General features: G+C 37.4%; 1 protein-coding gene across 2 annotated transcripts in view; it reads left to right on the top strand.

The window, feature by feature from the left end:
• LOC145659331 (uncharacterized) overlaps window positions 1–18,514 on the top strand; it is a 35,678-nt gene extending 17,164 nt beyond the window's left edge. Inside the window, exons 2-4 of one of the 2 annotated variants that reach the window (XR_014125446.1) lie at window positions 17,284–17,444; window positions 17,849–17,943; window positions 18,208–18,514. Coding sequence is in view for 1 of the 2 variants with exons in the window: in XM_081721072.1 (XP_081577198.1) it covers window positions 17,284–17,440; window positions 17,849–17,943; window positions 18,208–18,322 (367 nt within the window). In the remaining variant the exon portion in view is untranslated. The remainder of the gene's footprint in view (window positions 1–17,283; window positions 17,445–17,848; window positions 17,944–18,207) is intronic. The other variant, XM_081721072.1, reaches the window with a different exon arrangement.
• The last annotated feature ends 239 nt before the right edge of the window (window positions 18,515–18,753 follow it).

Genomic DNA, 18,753 nt, shown 5'->3' with positions numbered 1-18,753 from the left:
TGTAAATAGGATAAGGTCAGTTTCATTAGTCAGGAAGATAGACTTATTGAAAGGTTAGTGGCAAGTCGACCTCTCCCCTCGTGCTACAGAGATATCTACTTTGGCTACATCATATAACTTTATCCAGGATGACCTTTAGTCTACGTCGTGCACCTCTAATAGAATGCCCAAGTTTAGGATGCCCCCAACAAAGATGGCTGCTTTTACTCACTTTGTGATTTGGTTTACATGCTTCTTTTCTCAATTTCTTAAGGCACTGACACCTCTTTAATCATTGACACACTTCTATTTAGACTTCACACCACTTAATGACTTTACTCCATCCAAATTATTCATATCTTGTTGATCATTTAGTTCATTCAAAGGACAAATTCCTTGGGTAGGAGTGTGTTAATCTGTGATCCTTTACCAAAGACAAGAGACAGATGGATTCTTTTACTCTCACTTTTCTTTGCACATGTGGGAGATCAGCTATGAGGGTACAGGCATCCACACCTAATTAAAGTTAGTGAGTGGGAATTGGAGACATCGATGGACAGATGGACTGCCTTCACTAAGGAGCCAAGGCTCTTTGAACTCTGACTGTTGAGCATATTTAATTAAACCCCCTCATTCCTACAAACATATGACGATTTATGTGTATGTAGTCTATTGTAGTATTTATAGGGACAAAATATCCCATAATGATTGTAAAACATGCAAAGTTTGACAATGGACATTTTGCTGCGTGTATGTAGACTGACCCTATTATTTTTCAAATGGATCTTCAGTTTGGCATTTTATATATATATATATATATATATATATATATATATATATATATATATATATATATATATATATATATATATGACATCTTGATATGACCAATTTATCAGATTGGTTTGGTGGAGTTTACAATGGAGATATGAATTTGGCAGGCTAAGGATATTTTTAAGATTTTATCATTAATTGTGTTACCAAGTACATTTCATGAATTTGTGTTAATCAAAATATTGTGGCGCAACCAAAAGATTAATAAAAAATTATGTGATGAATTAGACATCTGTATTGCCTGAAGTTTGTGAAGTTACCAAACAATGCTAGTTAATAGTGTGATGCTTTCAGTATAGATAAATGTCATACCTGAAAGGTGTACCTGACTCCATACAAATAAAGTCACAAAATCACACATTAAATGTAACAAACTGCTGTGGTGTTCATCCATAATTAGGTAGATAATGGTTACATTTGTATTTTCCTTACTCCTGTCCTATAGAGACCAATGCATTTTACATCAGCTATATTTTAAGGATGTGGCTGCTGTGCTCATTTTGTGGTCATCTTGGGCATGTGTAGAACAGGGTACAGGAGGCAATGAGAGGACTAAATATCACATTCTTGTCAGCTTCACACTGTCATAGCAGCTCAACATCACAGTTCAAACAAGAGTCTCCATGCACCTAACAGATGTTAGGGTACATACTTGGTAGGGAAAAAAGAATAATAATTAAGTCTTCTAGCTCTGATGGAGCAAACAGACATACTTGTGAAAGTGGTGTTAACTTGTTTCCTGAGAGAAAGCACACACGTGTCATTAAACATGTGAGATGTGTAATTTAGTGACTTTGTCCACACATATTCTTAGGTATGTGTTGCTGTATCCATGTCCAAAACATTCTGGCATACATGAATATTGTAGTGGAATTTGTGATATTACACTGTTGGAATAATACTCACAATCTGAACTGTCAAATAATGTCAGTTGGTTTGATATTACAGCCAAGCAAGAATAAATGCACTCATGTATCATAACATAAAGCATGTAGTAGTAATGTAGTGGGCAGTGGTAGCTAAGTGGTTAAGGTACTTAGTAGTAGTAATGAGTAGTAATGAGAAGGTTGCCAGGATTGTATTTAGTCATAATTGTCACTTTGGATGAAAATGTCAGCTAAATGCCATAAATGTTAATAATAAAAGGGGATGTACATTTTCGAATATCAAATTGCTTTACATGGGAAAGATTAAACAAAGTTGATATAATGATATGACATTAATGAAATAGCATATTACATCAAATTATGAAGTCAGTAAACTATATACCAACCAGCCTAAACAATAAGTTTACTAATGGTATTTAAAAACACAGAGCTTACATTCCTAATATTTTCTAGAATTCTATTTCCGAGTTCTAAAACCCAGTTTTCTTGATACTTCAGTCAAGTCTTCAGTCAATGTTAACATGGGAGATGGGTTAATTATTTCTGCTGTCAGATTTGTCCTGGGGAGGCAATACTAAATCATTTCGCTGCAGCTGTGCATCCTTGGCCAGCCATTGTCTCTTTTTTGAAAACTGACCCCTGTAACCTGAACACACTCATACAGAAAAAGAGAGGCTAAAGATTTAGAGCTAGCCTAGATTAACACAAAGCCTCTAGATAACTGGCCAATCAATCCTATCTGACCCCATTCTCTCCATGATTGACCATCTTTTGACATGATATTTTAAACTCAGTTGTACAGGCTGCACAGGACATATAACAAAAAAGATTCAGAAGGAGAAGGGAAAAAAGTGTGTGCGGTTGGGTTTAATACCCTTTCAAGTCCCATAGCCCAACAGCTGTGACTGATGGCCTAACGTAACTCAAAGTTCATAAACTTCCTGGCCTGCTGATAGTTTACACAAGCTAAGTGATTTATTTTCGTCGCATGCCAGACTACACGTTCTATGTGACGGATATTCCTAGAGTCCTTGCTTTGACTGCAGTTCAGTTTAAGCTAGCAGGTCAAATCTTAGTAATGTAAAGTCTAAAACAGGAAATTCTGCTAAATTAGCTGTATGACAGTGGCTGAGAATATCAGTGACACAATAAAATGACAAAAAACAAAACAAAACCCTAGTAGCTCCAGGGGCTCCTCCTCAGGTTGGTTCCATGCTTCAGAGGGATCTTTCGAAACACCTGTCACTCCAGACGGCAGTGTGAGCACAAGCCTCTGCTTCATCACTGTCACCCTATGTTCACCTGCATTCTTTACCGACTCCTTCCATTCATCAAAGTTTTTAGGCGCTGCCTTTGACAAGGTCACATCTATTGCTGAGATCATTAATCATTTTTTTTAGTGCTGGGGCATCGACACATTTAAGAATATGAATAACATTTATTTACCCACCTAAATTCTAAGCCAGTGTGTGTATTAAAGAAGACCATACTTTTTTTAAAGACAACTGTGCGTTTATGAAAAAAAATTAAGGATTATTTTTTTAATTCAGTTGTGCACGACTGGACTACTTTTGATGGAAAAGATAAACATCTCAGTTTTATATGATAGTGTTGGACATACTGGTTAACTGTTGGCGGTACACTGACCCCCAGATAGCTTTATCATGCAAAACTAGAGTTAAAATGATCAATCTGATTTCGAAGTATTGTACAGACGCAAAACAACCACACAGCACTTTTCAGACTATGACATATTGCCCTAATTTTCTCCACAGCACTGGGTAAAATTAAGGGACTATAACCTTAAAAAGCTTTAAAAAGCCTATAATGCTTAAAAAGAAAGACCAACAGCTTTTTAGCCCAACCGTCCTTCTCGACACTCTTTTTGGGTTCCAAGTTCTGCTGGTGATCATGAAGCAGACATGGGCGGGCCAGCTATTGAAATTTGCCAGACACGTCAGTGCCATGGCTAGCAGCTAAGTAACAATCAGTTTGCGGCACCGCGGCTGACAGTGACAGCTATGATTTATTGGAATTATTCATCTATATATCTATGAGCGAGCGTCCAACATATATGTGAAAGAACCGGATATGGAAATTGTTTCTGTGAAATCAGTAGAAAATATATTTACCTTGTATCTAAGTAATTTAGCTAGCTAACTAGCCAAGATAACAACCATTACAAAAAGCCGCTAGTACTTTGATTTCTGTAGTGTTGCATAGTAATTCTATCCATACATATTTCAGTGGTTTTAAGATATTTCTCTTGGTATTGCTGACATCACGGCAGGTGACTTTACCCCAGACATGCAGAGGCTTCTCTTCAGAGATTTACTGGCAAAGAGACTTTTCTTTTGTCTACAAAGAATATGCAATAAAATACCAAATTATAGCTTTGTTGCAAGTGTTTATCATTAAGTTGTTGTTGCCCTTTGAATGAGGCCAGAGAGTGTCCTCTTTTGGTGATGTTTTTCTCCTCAACCACACCTAGTAAAACCCATTAATTAATTATTAATTAACTCAAAACTTAAATCTGGTTTTAAGTAATGTAACTATTTCAACTTAAGTCTGGTTTTAGTTGGCATTCTGTCTGTCAACAAACTGTAAAAAATAACACAGCTGATTGACACTTCAGGTCTCATTGAGGCTAATTATTTAATAAACTTGCCAAATTGACAGTGGTTTGGCTTGAATGGTTTAAAGCTGAGAACATAAAGCTTTGTTCTATTTTAGTTCCCTTGTACTTACTTTAATGACTGAGTCACCTCTTTGTAAAGATTGTCAAGTCAATGCGAGAGTAGTTTATATTTTTTCTGTATAGAACCACATAGATATAGATACAGACAGTACATAAAATATTATTTCTAAACTTCAACATCCAAAGTACTTCTAAAAGGTTCTTGAGTCCTTTATTAAAAGTAACACTTTTAACAAAAATTTTTTTTAAAAATAATGTAGTTTTATAAAGTGATGCTTAAGTTAGAATACTTTCAAAACAAAAATGCTGACACTCATTCTTTACTGTCCTATGTAGAGTCCTTTTTGTAGGTCAGGATGGCAGTGAGCATCACAAGATATGGTTGCACCCAAGTGTAACATATAGAGGCGACACTACAGCCAGCAGAACATCATTGCAAAATAAACCCTGATAGGGTGTGCAGGGCCTGACATGGCATGGGTTTTTTGCAGTATTGATCTGCTGGCTATGTATTATCCCACTTATTACAGAGCTGCTTAACAAAGATCAATACCTTCATAGTAAGTTGTTTTAACATAAATGTTATTAGTTAGTTTCTGCTTAGAAAACAGTTTATAGCAGCAGTCCATTATGGAGTTCAGTTGGCTGTTGCTCAAACCTCAGGATCTGTTGTTCAAGACTGCACTGACTGAGAAATCAAGTCAAATATACCATACAGCTGTACAATAAAAATTCAACATTTATATTTTTGTTATTATATTAATAATTACTATTAATAATAATAATAATAATAATAATAATAATAATAATAATAATAATAATAACAATAGTAGTGGGAGCAGCAGCTGTAGTAGTTGTAGATATCATCATAGCTAATAGGTGGTCTCAATAGCAGGTCAGACTTTGGACAGGAATGAATTGTTAACAATTGGACTGAATCGTTCAAGCTAACTCACTCCACACCTCCTCCCCTTCTAGTGTCTTCATTGGTTGTGGCCTAATATAGCCCTGTTATGCCATCCTGATTACAGGGTATAGATACCAATGCAATACTCTGATCTGGATCTCTGTCAGGGTCCGAACAAATAGACAATGTAGTTATGAGTAGTGATGCAACACATCATAAACCATTTAGTTTTCTGGAAGGACATTGATCCGAAAATGAATAATTTAAAAGGGTAAGATAAACAAATGAGTGAGATAGTGTAGTCACAGAGGTTCATGCCCTGGATGTCTGATGATAATTGAGTGTGACATGTGTTTTAAGTATCATTATCTTGAGACCTCAGCTGTGATATGAATACCTACTGTTGGATCAGGGAGAAGTGGAGTGCTGTATCAGACCGAAGGTGTGATCATACTGGCTGTAGCTTGTTGATCTGCCTGGATTAGATGCCTGTGGCTAGCCTGAGGGCAGTGAATGCCAGGAGGAGCTTCTCACTGAACAACAAGTAAATAACAGATAGGATGAATGACACTCCACAAAGGCCATGGCTTCTGTGTAGGAGTCTGTAAACCCTGAGAGACAAACCCAGCATCTGCATCACCAAACAGAAGCGCCTTGACTTTTGTGACTACCTCCTTAACTTGTATTGCAAATTATGATGTTTTTAAAGAACGTCACACTTGGTATGATCAAGAACATTTTAGCTAGACTTTTTTTTTTTTTTTGGTTTGCAAATGTTAATGCCATTTCCACAGCACAGGTGTCAAAAATGGTATGTTCCACATTTCAGCTGTGATAGCAAGGAATGCTGTCCCAGGAAGCAGTGATGTAATAATGTGCACATTATCTGGAAAATGTTTTGACTAGTCATGGCACATTGTCATTTAGGATATTTAAGTTCAGAAGCTTCTCTGGCCTTGTGATCTGTCATTTATGATCTGTAATGCAAGGGCATGAGGCATGGTGTATTGCTTTTCCTCAGTCCCTCAATTACTTCACTTAAACAGCTGCTCCTTAATTACTGCGCTCCTTTACAAATTAACAAACTCACTTTCTTCCCAGCATATGTGACATAATGCTTCTGTCATCTTAATCCAGTTCTACTCTTTTTGGTTTCCCCATAAACCATTTTGATGACCTGCAGTAAAGTGCTTTGACACTTGTGATTATTCATGTGCTTATCCTACAAAATGTACAGCAAGGCATTGTGCCTGTTTGTAAAAATAGATTCATTTGTTGCGAATAACTGAAGAGCCTATATTTTTTGTAACAATGTATTAAAAAACATTTTACTACAAATTGGTAAGAAGGCCAGTCTCTAGTCTTCATTTGAAATAATTACAATAGTTGCTTGTGTAAACATCTCCAAGACATTCTGAGGAAAGTCCTTCGCCTTTCGCCAGCAAAATGCTTTGTCCCATTTAAATGGCTCAGAAGCTTTCTGCAAGTAATGTTCTCACCATCTCCCTAATGACATTAAAAGTCTCATTATTTACCATCTCGAAGGGGCTTTTACTAGAAAGGATTAAGCAACAGAGAGCTTAGCTCTAGGCCACTCAATAAGATCCTTATATGAATCAAGTGTCATTTACTAATCCACACTGTAATCTCATAAGTCTCCTCTCATTCCTCAATTGTCCTCAGCACCCTTTTTGTAGGAATTACAAGTTCAGCTTGTTCGTTCACCCTTCAAAGCTCATTGCTTCAATTTCTCCACCTCATGAGTGTTAGTTAGTATGTGTCCTTGACCAACTTTGCTTTAGTAATTACTCATAATTTATTTCCATTGTTTGTTGTAGGACTTTTTGTTATAGAAAACCCAACATGAGGGTAACTGTGTGTAAAATGCATTGTCAATTCTAGCCAATATTATTTTTCATTTTCATGTCTTGTGAAATAATTGTATGTGAATAAATAAAGGACCCATAAGAAGGACAGTGATAGAGGACCCATAGGACTCAGAATATGGCCTAGTTCGAAAGGAATCAAGGACTGCTCAGGATTATCCTTTTATTTTTTTTAATGTTAATAAATGCTAAATGCACAGATATTTAATACCTACCACATGGACTAAACCCTTCTTTCAATGATTCTAGAAATTTGATGTTAGGTCTTCTGCAATCCTTTGCTATACTGTTATACATACAGACACTAATTAGCTCTACATTGCACTCTATCTTTTGTGTTAAAAACATGCACAGTAGGCATATATTTTCCTCAGTGACTTAATGCTAGTAGTTATTAAGCAATAGTTACTAAAGGTTGTCAAGATGACATGTACAGACACATACAGGGAGTTAAAAAAAAAAAAAAAAAAATATATATATATATATATATATATACACGTGTGTGTGTGTGTGTGTGTGTGTGTGTGTGTGTGTGTGTGTGTGTGTGTGTTTTGTAAACATTTTGTTATGATTTCATTAATATCTAAACTATTTCTAATGCTGCATTCTTAAGAAAATCTATGCTGGTTCTGAAGAGTAAGGAAAATAGATAAGATCGTCAATGATAAGCAAATGACATTGTATGCCTCTTGATAAGAGATTGCATCTAAAATGATCTAATCCTGTTTGTTAATTATGGACAAAACGATTTTATTCTGATTGCTAATGATGGACAAACAAAACAGTCACTAGCATATTATATGGTTACTAAGCAATGTTGTGGAGGAATCTTGATTTAAAACTAAATGTCATTTTTGAAATTCAATTGTTTTGTAAATATTATAAGATTATAAAATCTCAGAGTAAGCAGGGGGAGAGCAGCCCAATATGATTAATCTATAACGTACGATCTATAATTTTTAAAAAGTAAATTATTGTGCATCAGTGTACATCTACAAGGCTGAAAATATCAGGCTGTCGATATTTGTTCTACAGCTAAGATCCTTCCAGTATCTGAAGTTCATTATAAATAAGCAATTGGCAAAGTAATTACTGAATTGGCAAATGGTTGGCAAAGAAATTACTGAAAAGGTCGTCCTTCCACACTGGCAACTGCAAAACTGCAAAGATGGCCACAAAAATCCAAACTGCCAAGTCTAAATATTAGCTCGTTTTTGTTCCCCCCACCATCCCCTCCCTTAAAGCTCTTTAAAACCCTTTCTTTTCTATGTACTGTGCTTGTTATCACAGACATGTGTTTTATGGTGGTGAAAAAACCCCTCCAGAATGGATGGAAAATGGAACAATCTGTGTTTAAGTAAATAATTGAATAAACTCAATTTGGGGAAGTTGGCAAACGGGGTCTGGTTAATGTTTTCACCCTGGTGCTGAAATAGTTTGAGACTGCATCGCCCAACATCAGCCTCATCTTGTCGGCTCTGGAGAGCCCTTGAGAATGTTATTAGCTTGGTGTTCGCCTTGCCATTTCCCACCCGAGGCAGATGGGTAATTACCGAACTAATAGTCTGATTGAGAGGAATCAGATGCAGTGGCTCACCCAATTAGATGATACATTAGCTTTCTTTCTTTGTAAGCAGCTAATGTGTGAAGCAAAGTGGCATTTCTGAGAGGGTCAGAGTCTCAAACAAGCTCTGAGTTTCAGATTGTAGTGCTCCCCTCTCTCTCTCTTTCACTCTTTCTCGCTCACTCTCTCTTTCTCTTCTCTATTTTGCTAATGGACTAAGAGTGTGAAGTCTTCATCACCCAAAAAGCCTACAGAATGCAAATCGGTCCCCTCTCCCAAACAAAAGAAGCAGAGAAGGGCTGAGGAGGATATTCATGTCTGATGTGTCAGCCTACAACATCAATTACACAGGATGGAATACACTGGAGCTAATGAGAAAGACACTGTAATTGTAATAATTGTGTTCTTTTGTGGGGTGAGTGCAGTTGTTGTTTAGGATAACTAAAGAGTTCTGTTATTTTGTAATTGAGAGTTAGGGACTAGATGCCTGTAAGTGTGAGAGTATGAATTTGGATTAAAGTCTGTTGAATACGTTACAAAGAAGGACATCTGACCAAATGCATACACACGAGTATGGATGCTCACACACACATATGCATGTGATTTTGAGATATGGGCACATACACCAACCTTCAACAGGCATATACAGCACAATACAAGTCTAGTCCCACATACAGTATGCCATATTGTGTAGAGCTTCAGTGTCCAAAACATCATTATGTACTCAAGTCATTCTTTTGCGCCAGGAGTTATTAGAGTCTCTGAATGATGCTTGCAGAAGAATTACCACGTCTTTATCTTTGTTTGAGCTCCTCTCTGGGTGTTGCTGTGGTGTTGAGCGACAGCCAAAACACATTAGAGCACATCTGTCTACTCACGCTCGCCAGTGCAGCCAACTCTTTCTCGCCATATTTCTGAAGAGCCCTCATTGCTGCCATTGTTCATGTTGCCTGACTATTTGCACTTCTGTCCTCAACGCCCCTCCTGTTGATGCTGCCTGACAGCTTTTCAGAATCAACACATGAATACAGAGAGCTTTTTTGCTTTCTCTCCAGTCACTGAAACACCATTTACAAACCTCACTGCATTATTGTGCCAACTTTAGAAGAACAATGTCGCAGTAGGTGATATACGGTGGTGTGTACACTATGCAGTTTTAGGAACATCTAAAACTATTTAAAAAAATTCTCCTATATTATGTAGACATGGGAGAAATCAACTCAAGCAGGTTTTTTTTATTCTGATTATCTATAGACGATGACAGCAAGTTCCACATGCATCATATAGATTCAACACCAGTCACGCCTGGATCTGCAGAGCAGGGAGGACTCTGCCCAGCTATTAGCAAAATAGCACAGTGAATGTGTGATCATTAGAGAAAGTGTTCATGCCCTTCATTCACCTCTCACAGAAGACAGAAAGAAACACTGCTTATAGAAGTAACATATAGTAATTATGAGATGTGAATGCTTTCTACATGCTAATATAGACAATGTGTTCCTACTGTGTTCACTATATGTAAGTAAGAAATGATCAAATGCTTATATAGATGCAGAGTGAATTAGTACTAAGTCAGCAACATAAATGTCTAACCCACACATATGGTTGAACTTCATACACCATACTTCATGTCAAATTCATATGGGCAACATTAAATCTGAATCAGTAACTGTACATACCAGACTGTGTACAGCAGTGGTCTTGTAATCAAACATCACTCATATTTTCTCATTATAAATTATCATGCTCTCAGACACGAAAGAGGTGTAGCTGAGACTTCAAGTGCATAAAAAAAGTTATTAGAGATAGAAAGTGCATTGAAGGTGTCATTATGTGGTCGAATGGCCTTCGTGGAAAATGGTTCACCACAAAAGAGGGGGAAAAAACCTGAGGGTGCACTTGAATATTGTTACTAAACAATGACCGTGAGTGGCTCCTCACCATCCAAATGTCAACATTCACACTTTGAAACATATGTGTGTTTTATTCCAGGACACTGAGTGCAGCCTAAAGAACAATTATGCGTGTAATCTCCACTGGCGAGATGGCAAAAGGGACATATTCCTTCTTGTCAGAAAAAAAAGCTGGTATTATGAAACACAAAGGCCATGTTACAGATATAATAGATGCCCATAAAAAGAGAACTTTTTTTGTGTGCTATGCAGCCATGTTTTACAGTTCATTAATATGCCCATGGCTTCAATAAGGGTCATGTTGGAGAGAAAAGTGTTAAAAAGTTTTCCATGCTGTGCTCACAACAGAGTTTAAGTGGTTGTGTTAAATAAAAGAAGATGCTCTAAGAAATATATTCAATAAAATCTGAAGAATATAATTAATATTATCAGTATATCTAGGTTTACCTTTCCATGTTGTAAATCCCATGTAAACAACTTGAGGTCAACCTGTAAGGCAGAAAATCAATAAACACTATTGTACCCTTTGGCAAAGTAGTGTAGTGAACACAGGGCCACTCCATGTCAGTGAATCCAACATCTTATCCACTTCTTGTAAGCACCTGGATTGTTAGTATTGATTTGGTATATAAGCACTTAGGAGAAATTAGCATGGCTCCTATAATGGATTTGGTGACTATAATAAAATAATGCATAGGTGGAATGTGCATATATGTAATATTACAGAATAATAAAATGATTTCACTTCAGATAAACTTGTGAAATGTAGCACAAGACATTTCAGTTTATATCAACCATTATGGGGGGAAAAAAATGTGCACAAGCAATAACGTACCTTTAATAGATAGAACCTGTTTAATTCATATCCTATATTCTGAGTGAAATTCACCAGGCTGCCTTAGTAGTACGGTATTGTGTTAGCCCTCCCTCCCCACTCTCCATTGCTCCTCCTGCCATGGGCTGGCTTATGTTAGTGGCTGGCAGGGGGGGGGGGGGGGGGGGGGGCTTCAAGCGACCTTCATCTCGGCCTCACCTTGCAGAGGCTGCCGCAGGCTATCACGTTGCCTCAGACTGTTAATGACTGCCATCGGATAGGACCTTATGGCTGTGGTGACACGCTCGACCAAAGAGTCTTAACACGTGATACACTTTGAGTGGTTCTCCTCCATGCCATTATGCTAAGTTAATGATCATTAGCGTTTTTGTGGGGTAATAAAGTGATACTTTGAGGGCAATGAACACAAACCAAGTCTTTCACAGTGGCATGTTTTAACAAGTAATGTATATAAACATAAAAAAAAACTTTTACTTTCTTACTTATATACTTTTTTAGGTACGTAATAAGTAAGTTAATTATGTAAAATTGCATTCATTGTACACTTGTAGGTTTACATCTGGCCCATCAAGGTTTTGTTTTCAAAAGATTGTGTGATTACAAGTCTGGATCTGTCCCAAGGTTTCTTTGTGTAGCAGAAAGGGGGCATGTAGCTTGATGTAAATTATTGGTACATCAGACCAAGAAAGAACTACCTCATTGTTATAATAATTATATATTGGTCTCATTATGTTGATTTAATAATTTCATTAGGCGCTCTTAATGGCCATTTCATTTGTTGTCATTTACATTAACATGCAATGAAATCTGCAACAGGCATGATAATTAAGGGCCAGCAATGTATAATTATGTGCCATATTTACAAGGGGGCTTGCTTAATTAATGAAGTTACTCTGCATCCTTTGTGCAGCTGCATTATGAAATGTTATTATTTGCATTCTTTCAGTTTCTTGTGATGTACTTATTAAATGCCAGGCAGTGAATTAATGAATGACCTCGACTCTGCACATTCAAAAGATGGCCTTCACAAAAGCTCCTTCCATCATAAGTGCAACCCCAGTTAAAGATGGAGCGCTTTGCCATGTCTCTTGTTTCTCCTTCCATTCAGCTGGAAATTGCAAAGCTACTGTAATTGGTGGAAATTCTAGGGTAGGGAAAAAGACAAATATGGGAGGGGGTGGGGGGGGCGTGCTCAAATTAAAAAGTGGTGTCCTTGTCACTTGTGACAGAAAAGGCATAGTGAGTTCTTTTAAAGTAGCAAAAATGTTTTCTAATTATTAAAATCCAGAATGTAAGCAAATATTCTTTAATTAACCAGTAGCACAGGAGACCTAAGACCAATTTAGTAGGTATGACGTGCAGCCTCTCAAGCCAAGTAGAGTTCCTATGTCATGTAATTTAAGATTAGTGTAGAGTTTCTATGTGACTTAAGATAAGTGAAGAGTTCTTATGTTATTTAAGATAAATATAGAGTTCCTATGTCATGATAAGTGTAGAGTTCATTTGTCATTTTAAGATAAGTGTAGAGTTTCTATGTGACTTAAGATAAGTGAAGAGTTCTTATGTTATTTAAGATAAATATAGAGTTCCTATGTCATGATAAGTGTAGAGTTCATTTGTCATTTTAAGATAAGTGTAGAGTTCTTATATCATTTTAAGATAAGTGTAGAGCTCCTATTTAGTTTTAAGATAAGTACTGAGTTCCTATGTCATTTTTAGATAAGGGGACCATAAAGTCCATTGATATGCAGTGCCCAGTCTTGAGTGTCACTAAACTCACTTATAAGTCATAATTAGGGACTACCAAATTAAAAAGTTACAACTTTGTCATTGAATATTCTAAGAAACTGAAGGAAAATGTTTTGGTTGCCTACATAAAATAGCCAATGGTATAAATAAGAATATTTCAAAGCTTTCAATAAATCCATCATTCTGTTTGTAAGTTTACAACCTAAAATTTCACATTGCATTTGTAACAAAAAAGCATTATTATTTTACAAATAACTCTTCAATACCATTGTCTGTTTTATTTGCCAGCCTACTACTTTTTTGGACCCATTTGTAATGTGTTGAATATTAGAGCTGACAGAACAGCACTGAACATCTTGATGCTGAGACCATGTCCTAAAGGCCCTGCCTGAGGCTTCACAGGCCCTGGGCTCAGCACCAGAGGGTCAACAACCCTCCCATGACAACCGCACAAAGAGTGACAGTCGTACTAATAGCCACTACATGATTCAAGAATTTTCTCCACGACCTACTGGAGCTGTCTGTCCAATCCTCTAGTGTCCCTTCAACCTCATTCACAAACACATGCCCATCAAAGAGACAAACTGTCATCCTTACAAATGCAGCACCAAGAGCATCTCTTTGCTTAGAAATTACTTAGAGCTAGGAAATAATTGGTCTCGGAAGGCAAAGCAGTGTCTGTGCGTCAGGTGTGATCCACCCATCGTGTTTGCACTGACCCATGCCTATGTGCCATTTATGCATTGTATGCATATAGAAAACTGGACACTGTAGCTGCATTAAAGGTATATATGTCTCTGGATCTTGGTTTGTTGTATTTATTGCAGTGGTCATCAAGTGGAAGAGGCCCCAAGATTTTTCTGCTCTTGGTTCCTTATCTCATTAATACAAATCCAATAATGCACATTATCTTGACAGAGTAGCAGTTTTTCACTCTGACAGAATTGTTGTAATGTTACTGATCCATTGGGGCACCATGACAATTTGAAGTACTCACAACTTCAGACTGTCCACTCAGTGCCTTTGTGTTGAATCTCTTGTGCTCCATTTGTTGCCACAGCAACAAAGAAACTGTTTCTTGGATTTGTGCAGACAAGAATGAATCTTTAAGCACCCCGCACCTTTAAGTTGCACGCACAACTTCATCTTCATCCCATTTATGTCCAAAGGTTCTTGGATCGAAGCAGAGACACCCTCACAAATCACTGTAGCACAAAGGACTAAAGGTGGGAGAGACACTGCACACATATGTAAATGAGTGTTCCATATTCACTGAATGAAATACACTGGAGGAGTGACCCTCGAGGAGCAGGAGCCAAAAGCATCTTCCCAAGCCTCACACCATTCTTTTCTTCAGCTCCTGCAACAGCAAACCCCTCCCTGTTTCCCTTTTCCTATGATGGGCCTCCTCCCAGCTTCCTTCCACCTCTACATCCCAAGGCAGACCCCATTCACCCTTTCCCATCATACCCATCTGAAAGCTTCCCCATAAGACACAACCATTCTGCTCCATCCCCATCATTTGCTTATCTGAGTGCTTTCTTCTGTTTACCAAGAGTGGCAGACAAGTGGCTCTAAGGGGAGAGAGAGGAAAGGCGGAGGGAGACGTTGTGGAGAAAATGATAAAAGGATGGGGACAGTAAAAAATGCTAACAATGAGCACACAAGTACTGTAGATGCATGCATACTTCACATATGCAGGTACTTTGTGTACACAGGGCCGCCTATCTTAGCGAGCTGTGCTCTGCTGATTTTATAATACCCCCTCATTTCCTTTCTTGTGTGGAGTACTCTGTTGTTACACCCATTATTCCCTTTCCAAGAGCTTTCTCACATCCTCACCTGTCATTATGGGCTTTGAGTGCTGTTTATACGCTTTCATTTTCAGACAGAGATCTTAATAGGTTGAATTGATTATCCCTCACCCAGCATTCAAGTTAAAGACATGTGCAATTCCAAGACATTTTTCACCAATAGTTAAGCAACTATTTTTTTTACCTAAACTTCCTATTTAGATTCGTAAAGAAAATACTTTTTTACCTTCCTGTAAATTTGTTTTACATCGTTCACAACCGCAGTTGAAGATTGTAGTAAAAATGTCAGTGCGCAAAGCGGATGAAGGATGTATGCACAAAATGTCGCGTTTCTTTGAAAATGTGTACTACACTGAAAGTTTTTACTACATGGTTCTTCTGATTATTTTCTTTACGCATGGTCATTTCATTTTAAAAGCACAAAAATGTCACTGCCAGACTCTAATCTTTATGATGGGGTGCAGTAAACATATACTACTAACATAATTATTTCAGTACTGACCAATCCAATATTTAATCCAATTTTTAGACAGTTACATGTTGGGATTCCAAGTTATTTTAATAATATCATTATAACTTTTCCAGTGCAATTGGCATTATGGCACACAAGTACAGAATTGATCAATTTTCTTGGGCAGTGAAATTAACATCCACAGTGTATCACTTAAAGGGGTTGACCTGCAGGCTTTAGAGCAAGGCGTGATCTCATAGATCCTGAATGGATAAGATGTGGAATGTCCCTGACAACTCTCTCCTAAGTGGGCAGGGCCTTGAACCCTCCAATTACAGCTCAGATTTGTCTTAGCTATAGTAGTCTTTCAGACCTCAACATTCTCTCCCTCTCGCACTCTTCATTCTGGAAATATAGGTAAAGACAGAAATATCCACGGATCAAAACCAAAGACAGAAACAAAGCTAAATCTTTTTTCCCCCTTCCATTTCTTTACAAGTCCCCTTTGTGAACTTTGCTTCAAAGCCCAGATGAACAAAAGTGGCCAGCCATCTGACAAAGGCAAGAGCGAATGGTATGTGGAGCCATCTGTTTTGGAGGACACCCAAAATCTTCTGTATGGGCCATACTTAGTTATCCTACTATTCCATTCCAGGAGTGCACTAGTCTCCTATTCACACACTGAGCCCTATACTGCCCATCTCTTGGCTGGCATTTTTTTCCCTGGTACAATTAAGTAATTTATTCCTTTCTTCACCCTCCTTTTTAATGAATCCAAGCCACAAACAAGCCCCAGTTGCTTCTATTCAAGACTCGTGATTGCATCTGGCAGTAATTGCAGTGAAGCTTGAAGTGGGGACGGAATGGAAGCACATTGTTTTGGGGGTAATAGGTGAAGACCTGCCTCTCTTGACCTGTAACGCATTAGTGTCAGTGAACATTTGGCAGCCCTCAAATGATTAGCAATGAAGATGAATTGTGGAAAAAAAAGAAAAGAAAAAAAGGTAGCAAATCTGCCTCATCTGAAACACTGGAGTCTGCATACATTTGCATGCTGATTAGTTGTTCTTTTGTCTGTGTTCCTAATTATTATGACACATAATGTCTTCATCATGCAAGATTCAGATCTGTCTTTTTCTAAATTTATGTAGGGAGGGGAGAAAAAGCGTTTATTGATTCTATGCGGAAGTGCCTTTTGTTGCAGTTGCATTTTTATGTTTCACTTTAATTGGAAACAAATTTGATTGCCTTTGAATGCTGCGCAGTGGACTGAGGTAGCCACCCCTCCTTGTCATATTTGTTTTGCTCTTGTTGACAAACACAGAAGAACCTCCCTGTTTTCCTGGTTTGAATATACACTTGCCATTTTCTTGCCTAGCTCTGTTAGTCTGATTCTATCGTTTCCCACGGGTGAACTTCCAAAACTCGCAACACTAAGAAAAGAATAGAATAAAAAAGAAAAGAAGAAAATAATGAAAAAAGATGGTTTGAATATTTAAATGACTAGATTTATTTCTTTATTATTTAGTCATGCTGCCATAACAGCACGTATTTTTTGGCAAATCCATTTAAAAAAAAAAAGTTTATTAATGCATATTGTTCAATTTATAGACTATAAAGGAAATAGATCTACAAAATTTGAAAGTGCTGACATATCTACCTTAAATTTCCAGAAGTGGATATTTTTTTTATTCACAGAAGACAAAACGTTGAAGGGTCAGCACAAAATAAGTGACTCTATTGTCCTTTGATCTTTGTCATTTCAGCATGGCATACACTATTCATATGAAGACTGATAAGACTCTTGCAGAGGGTACCAAATGCATGTACACAAAGACAGCAGCATTGTGGCAAATGTCAGCTATTCTCCAGAAGGCCATTCTACAGGAGACTGATGCAATTGAATGTGTGATGTTTGTTAAAGTAGGTAAGTGATAATTGCAAACTTTTAAACTAGTTGCATTCAGAATTAAATATTAATAGTACAACTTCCTCAGGTTAAGATGACTCTAAAGAATATAAAGCATCAGTTATTTGAAAACAGTAGAATGGCTTATTTATAATTAAACTTATTATGATTATTTATGATCTCTAATTGGTTGTTATCATGAAATGTAAATAATAAAAAGAAGGATACAATAATTTCACACCATTAAGTTAAATATCAGTGATTTTCAGTTTTAAAAAATCATCCTTCATGGGATATGTTTCTGTAGGTTCCCATTAGTATTAAACATGCTTACATGAATCTTCTCCCAGGCTAGTATATATAACCTGAATCTGTGACAGAGATGCAGCTAAGAGCAGTACATGGATGTGGGTGTGTTTCAGAGAGACAGAATCCACACTGAGTGGCTGCGAGCAGGTGGAGAGCAGGGAGCACAGCAACCACACGTGTGCATGTTAGCACACATAAATACGTGCAGGTTAGCACACACAATTTAAATGGGTTCTCTGCGTGTTTCTGTATATAGGTTTTAACTTTGTGGCTAAGTAAGATTGTCATTTAATCTAGGATTAACTGTGTATGTTTTAAAGTTTTTTTTGTTACATGTCAATTAGTAATACTTCTGTCAGTTAGTATACTTCTGTTATATAATATGTTTGATAATATACAGGAGAACTATTTCAGTATCAGTCTCAACAATAAGCAGATAAATGTGTCTGTGTCTTGCTGCTGTTGTGTGCAGTAGGCTGACTCTCAGAGAAGCAGTGCTGCTCGACACACCAGGGGTACAGGGGCACAGTGAAGAGCCTGGTCTTCTGCCACCTCAGCCAGTTAATTTGTTTACTGCCAGCGTTTAGCGATTCTGTGTTCTGTAGACACCTGAACACTTGATGTAGATTGGAATTATCCAGCTCACTGGAGGACACATGCATTCCAAATCTTTGACTGATGTTTTTTTAAAAACCAAGGTTATTAAATGTTCAATACATTCTCCTGAATTTTTGTGATTTTAAGACCACCGTTTGGAATGGTGTAGTCTCTCAGGAAACAGTCACCCTGCATGCTTGCTAATCTCCTCATAAAAAGATCTTGTTGCAGTTGAGGCCTGTGAAATGTGCTTTATTTGATTGCTCCAGCTCTGTGTGTGTGTGTGTGTGTGTGTGTGTGTGTGTGTGTGTGTGTGTGTGTGTGTGTGTGTGTGTGTGTGTGTGTGTGTGTGTGTGTGTGCATGTGCTTATTGGTCATTATTATTTTAATATAACTGTTAATTCATATTTATATAGCTAAG

The sequence above is a fragment of the Electrophorus electricus genome, chromosome 10, assembly GCF_041902795.1.
Source record: "Electrophorus electricus isolate QZ-2024a chromosome 10, ASM4190279v1, whole genome shotgun sequence".
Taxonomy (NCBI): Eukaryota; Metazoa; Chordata; class Actinopteri; order Gymnotiformes; family Gymnotidae; genus Electrophorus; species Electrophorus electricus.
The sequence above is the reverse complement of the archived record's forward strand: the minus strand, read 5'-3'. Positions and strand labels throughout refer to the sequence as shown.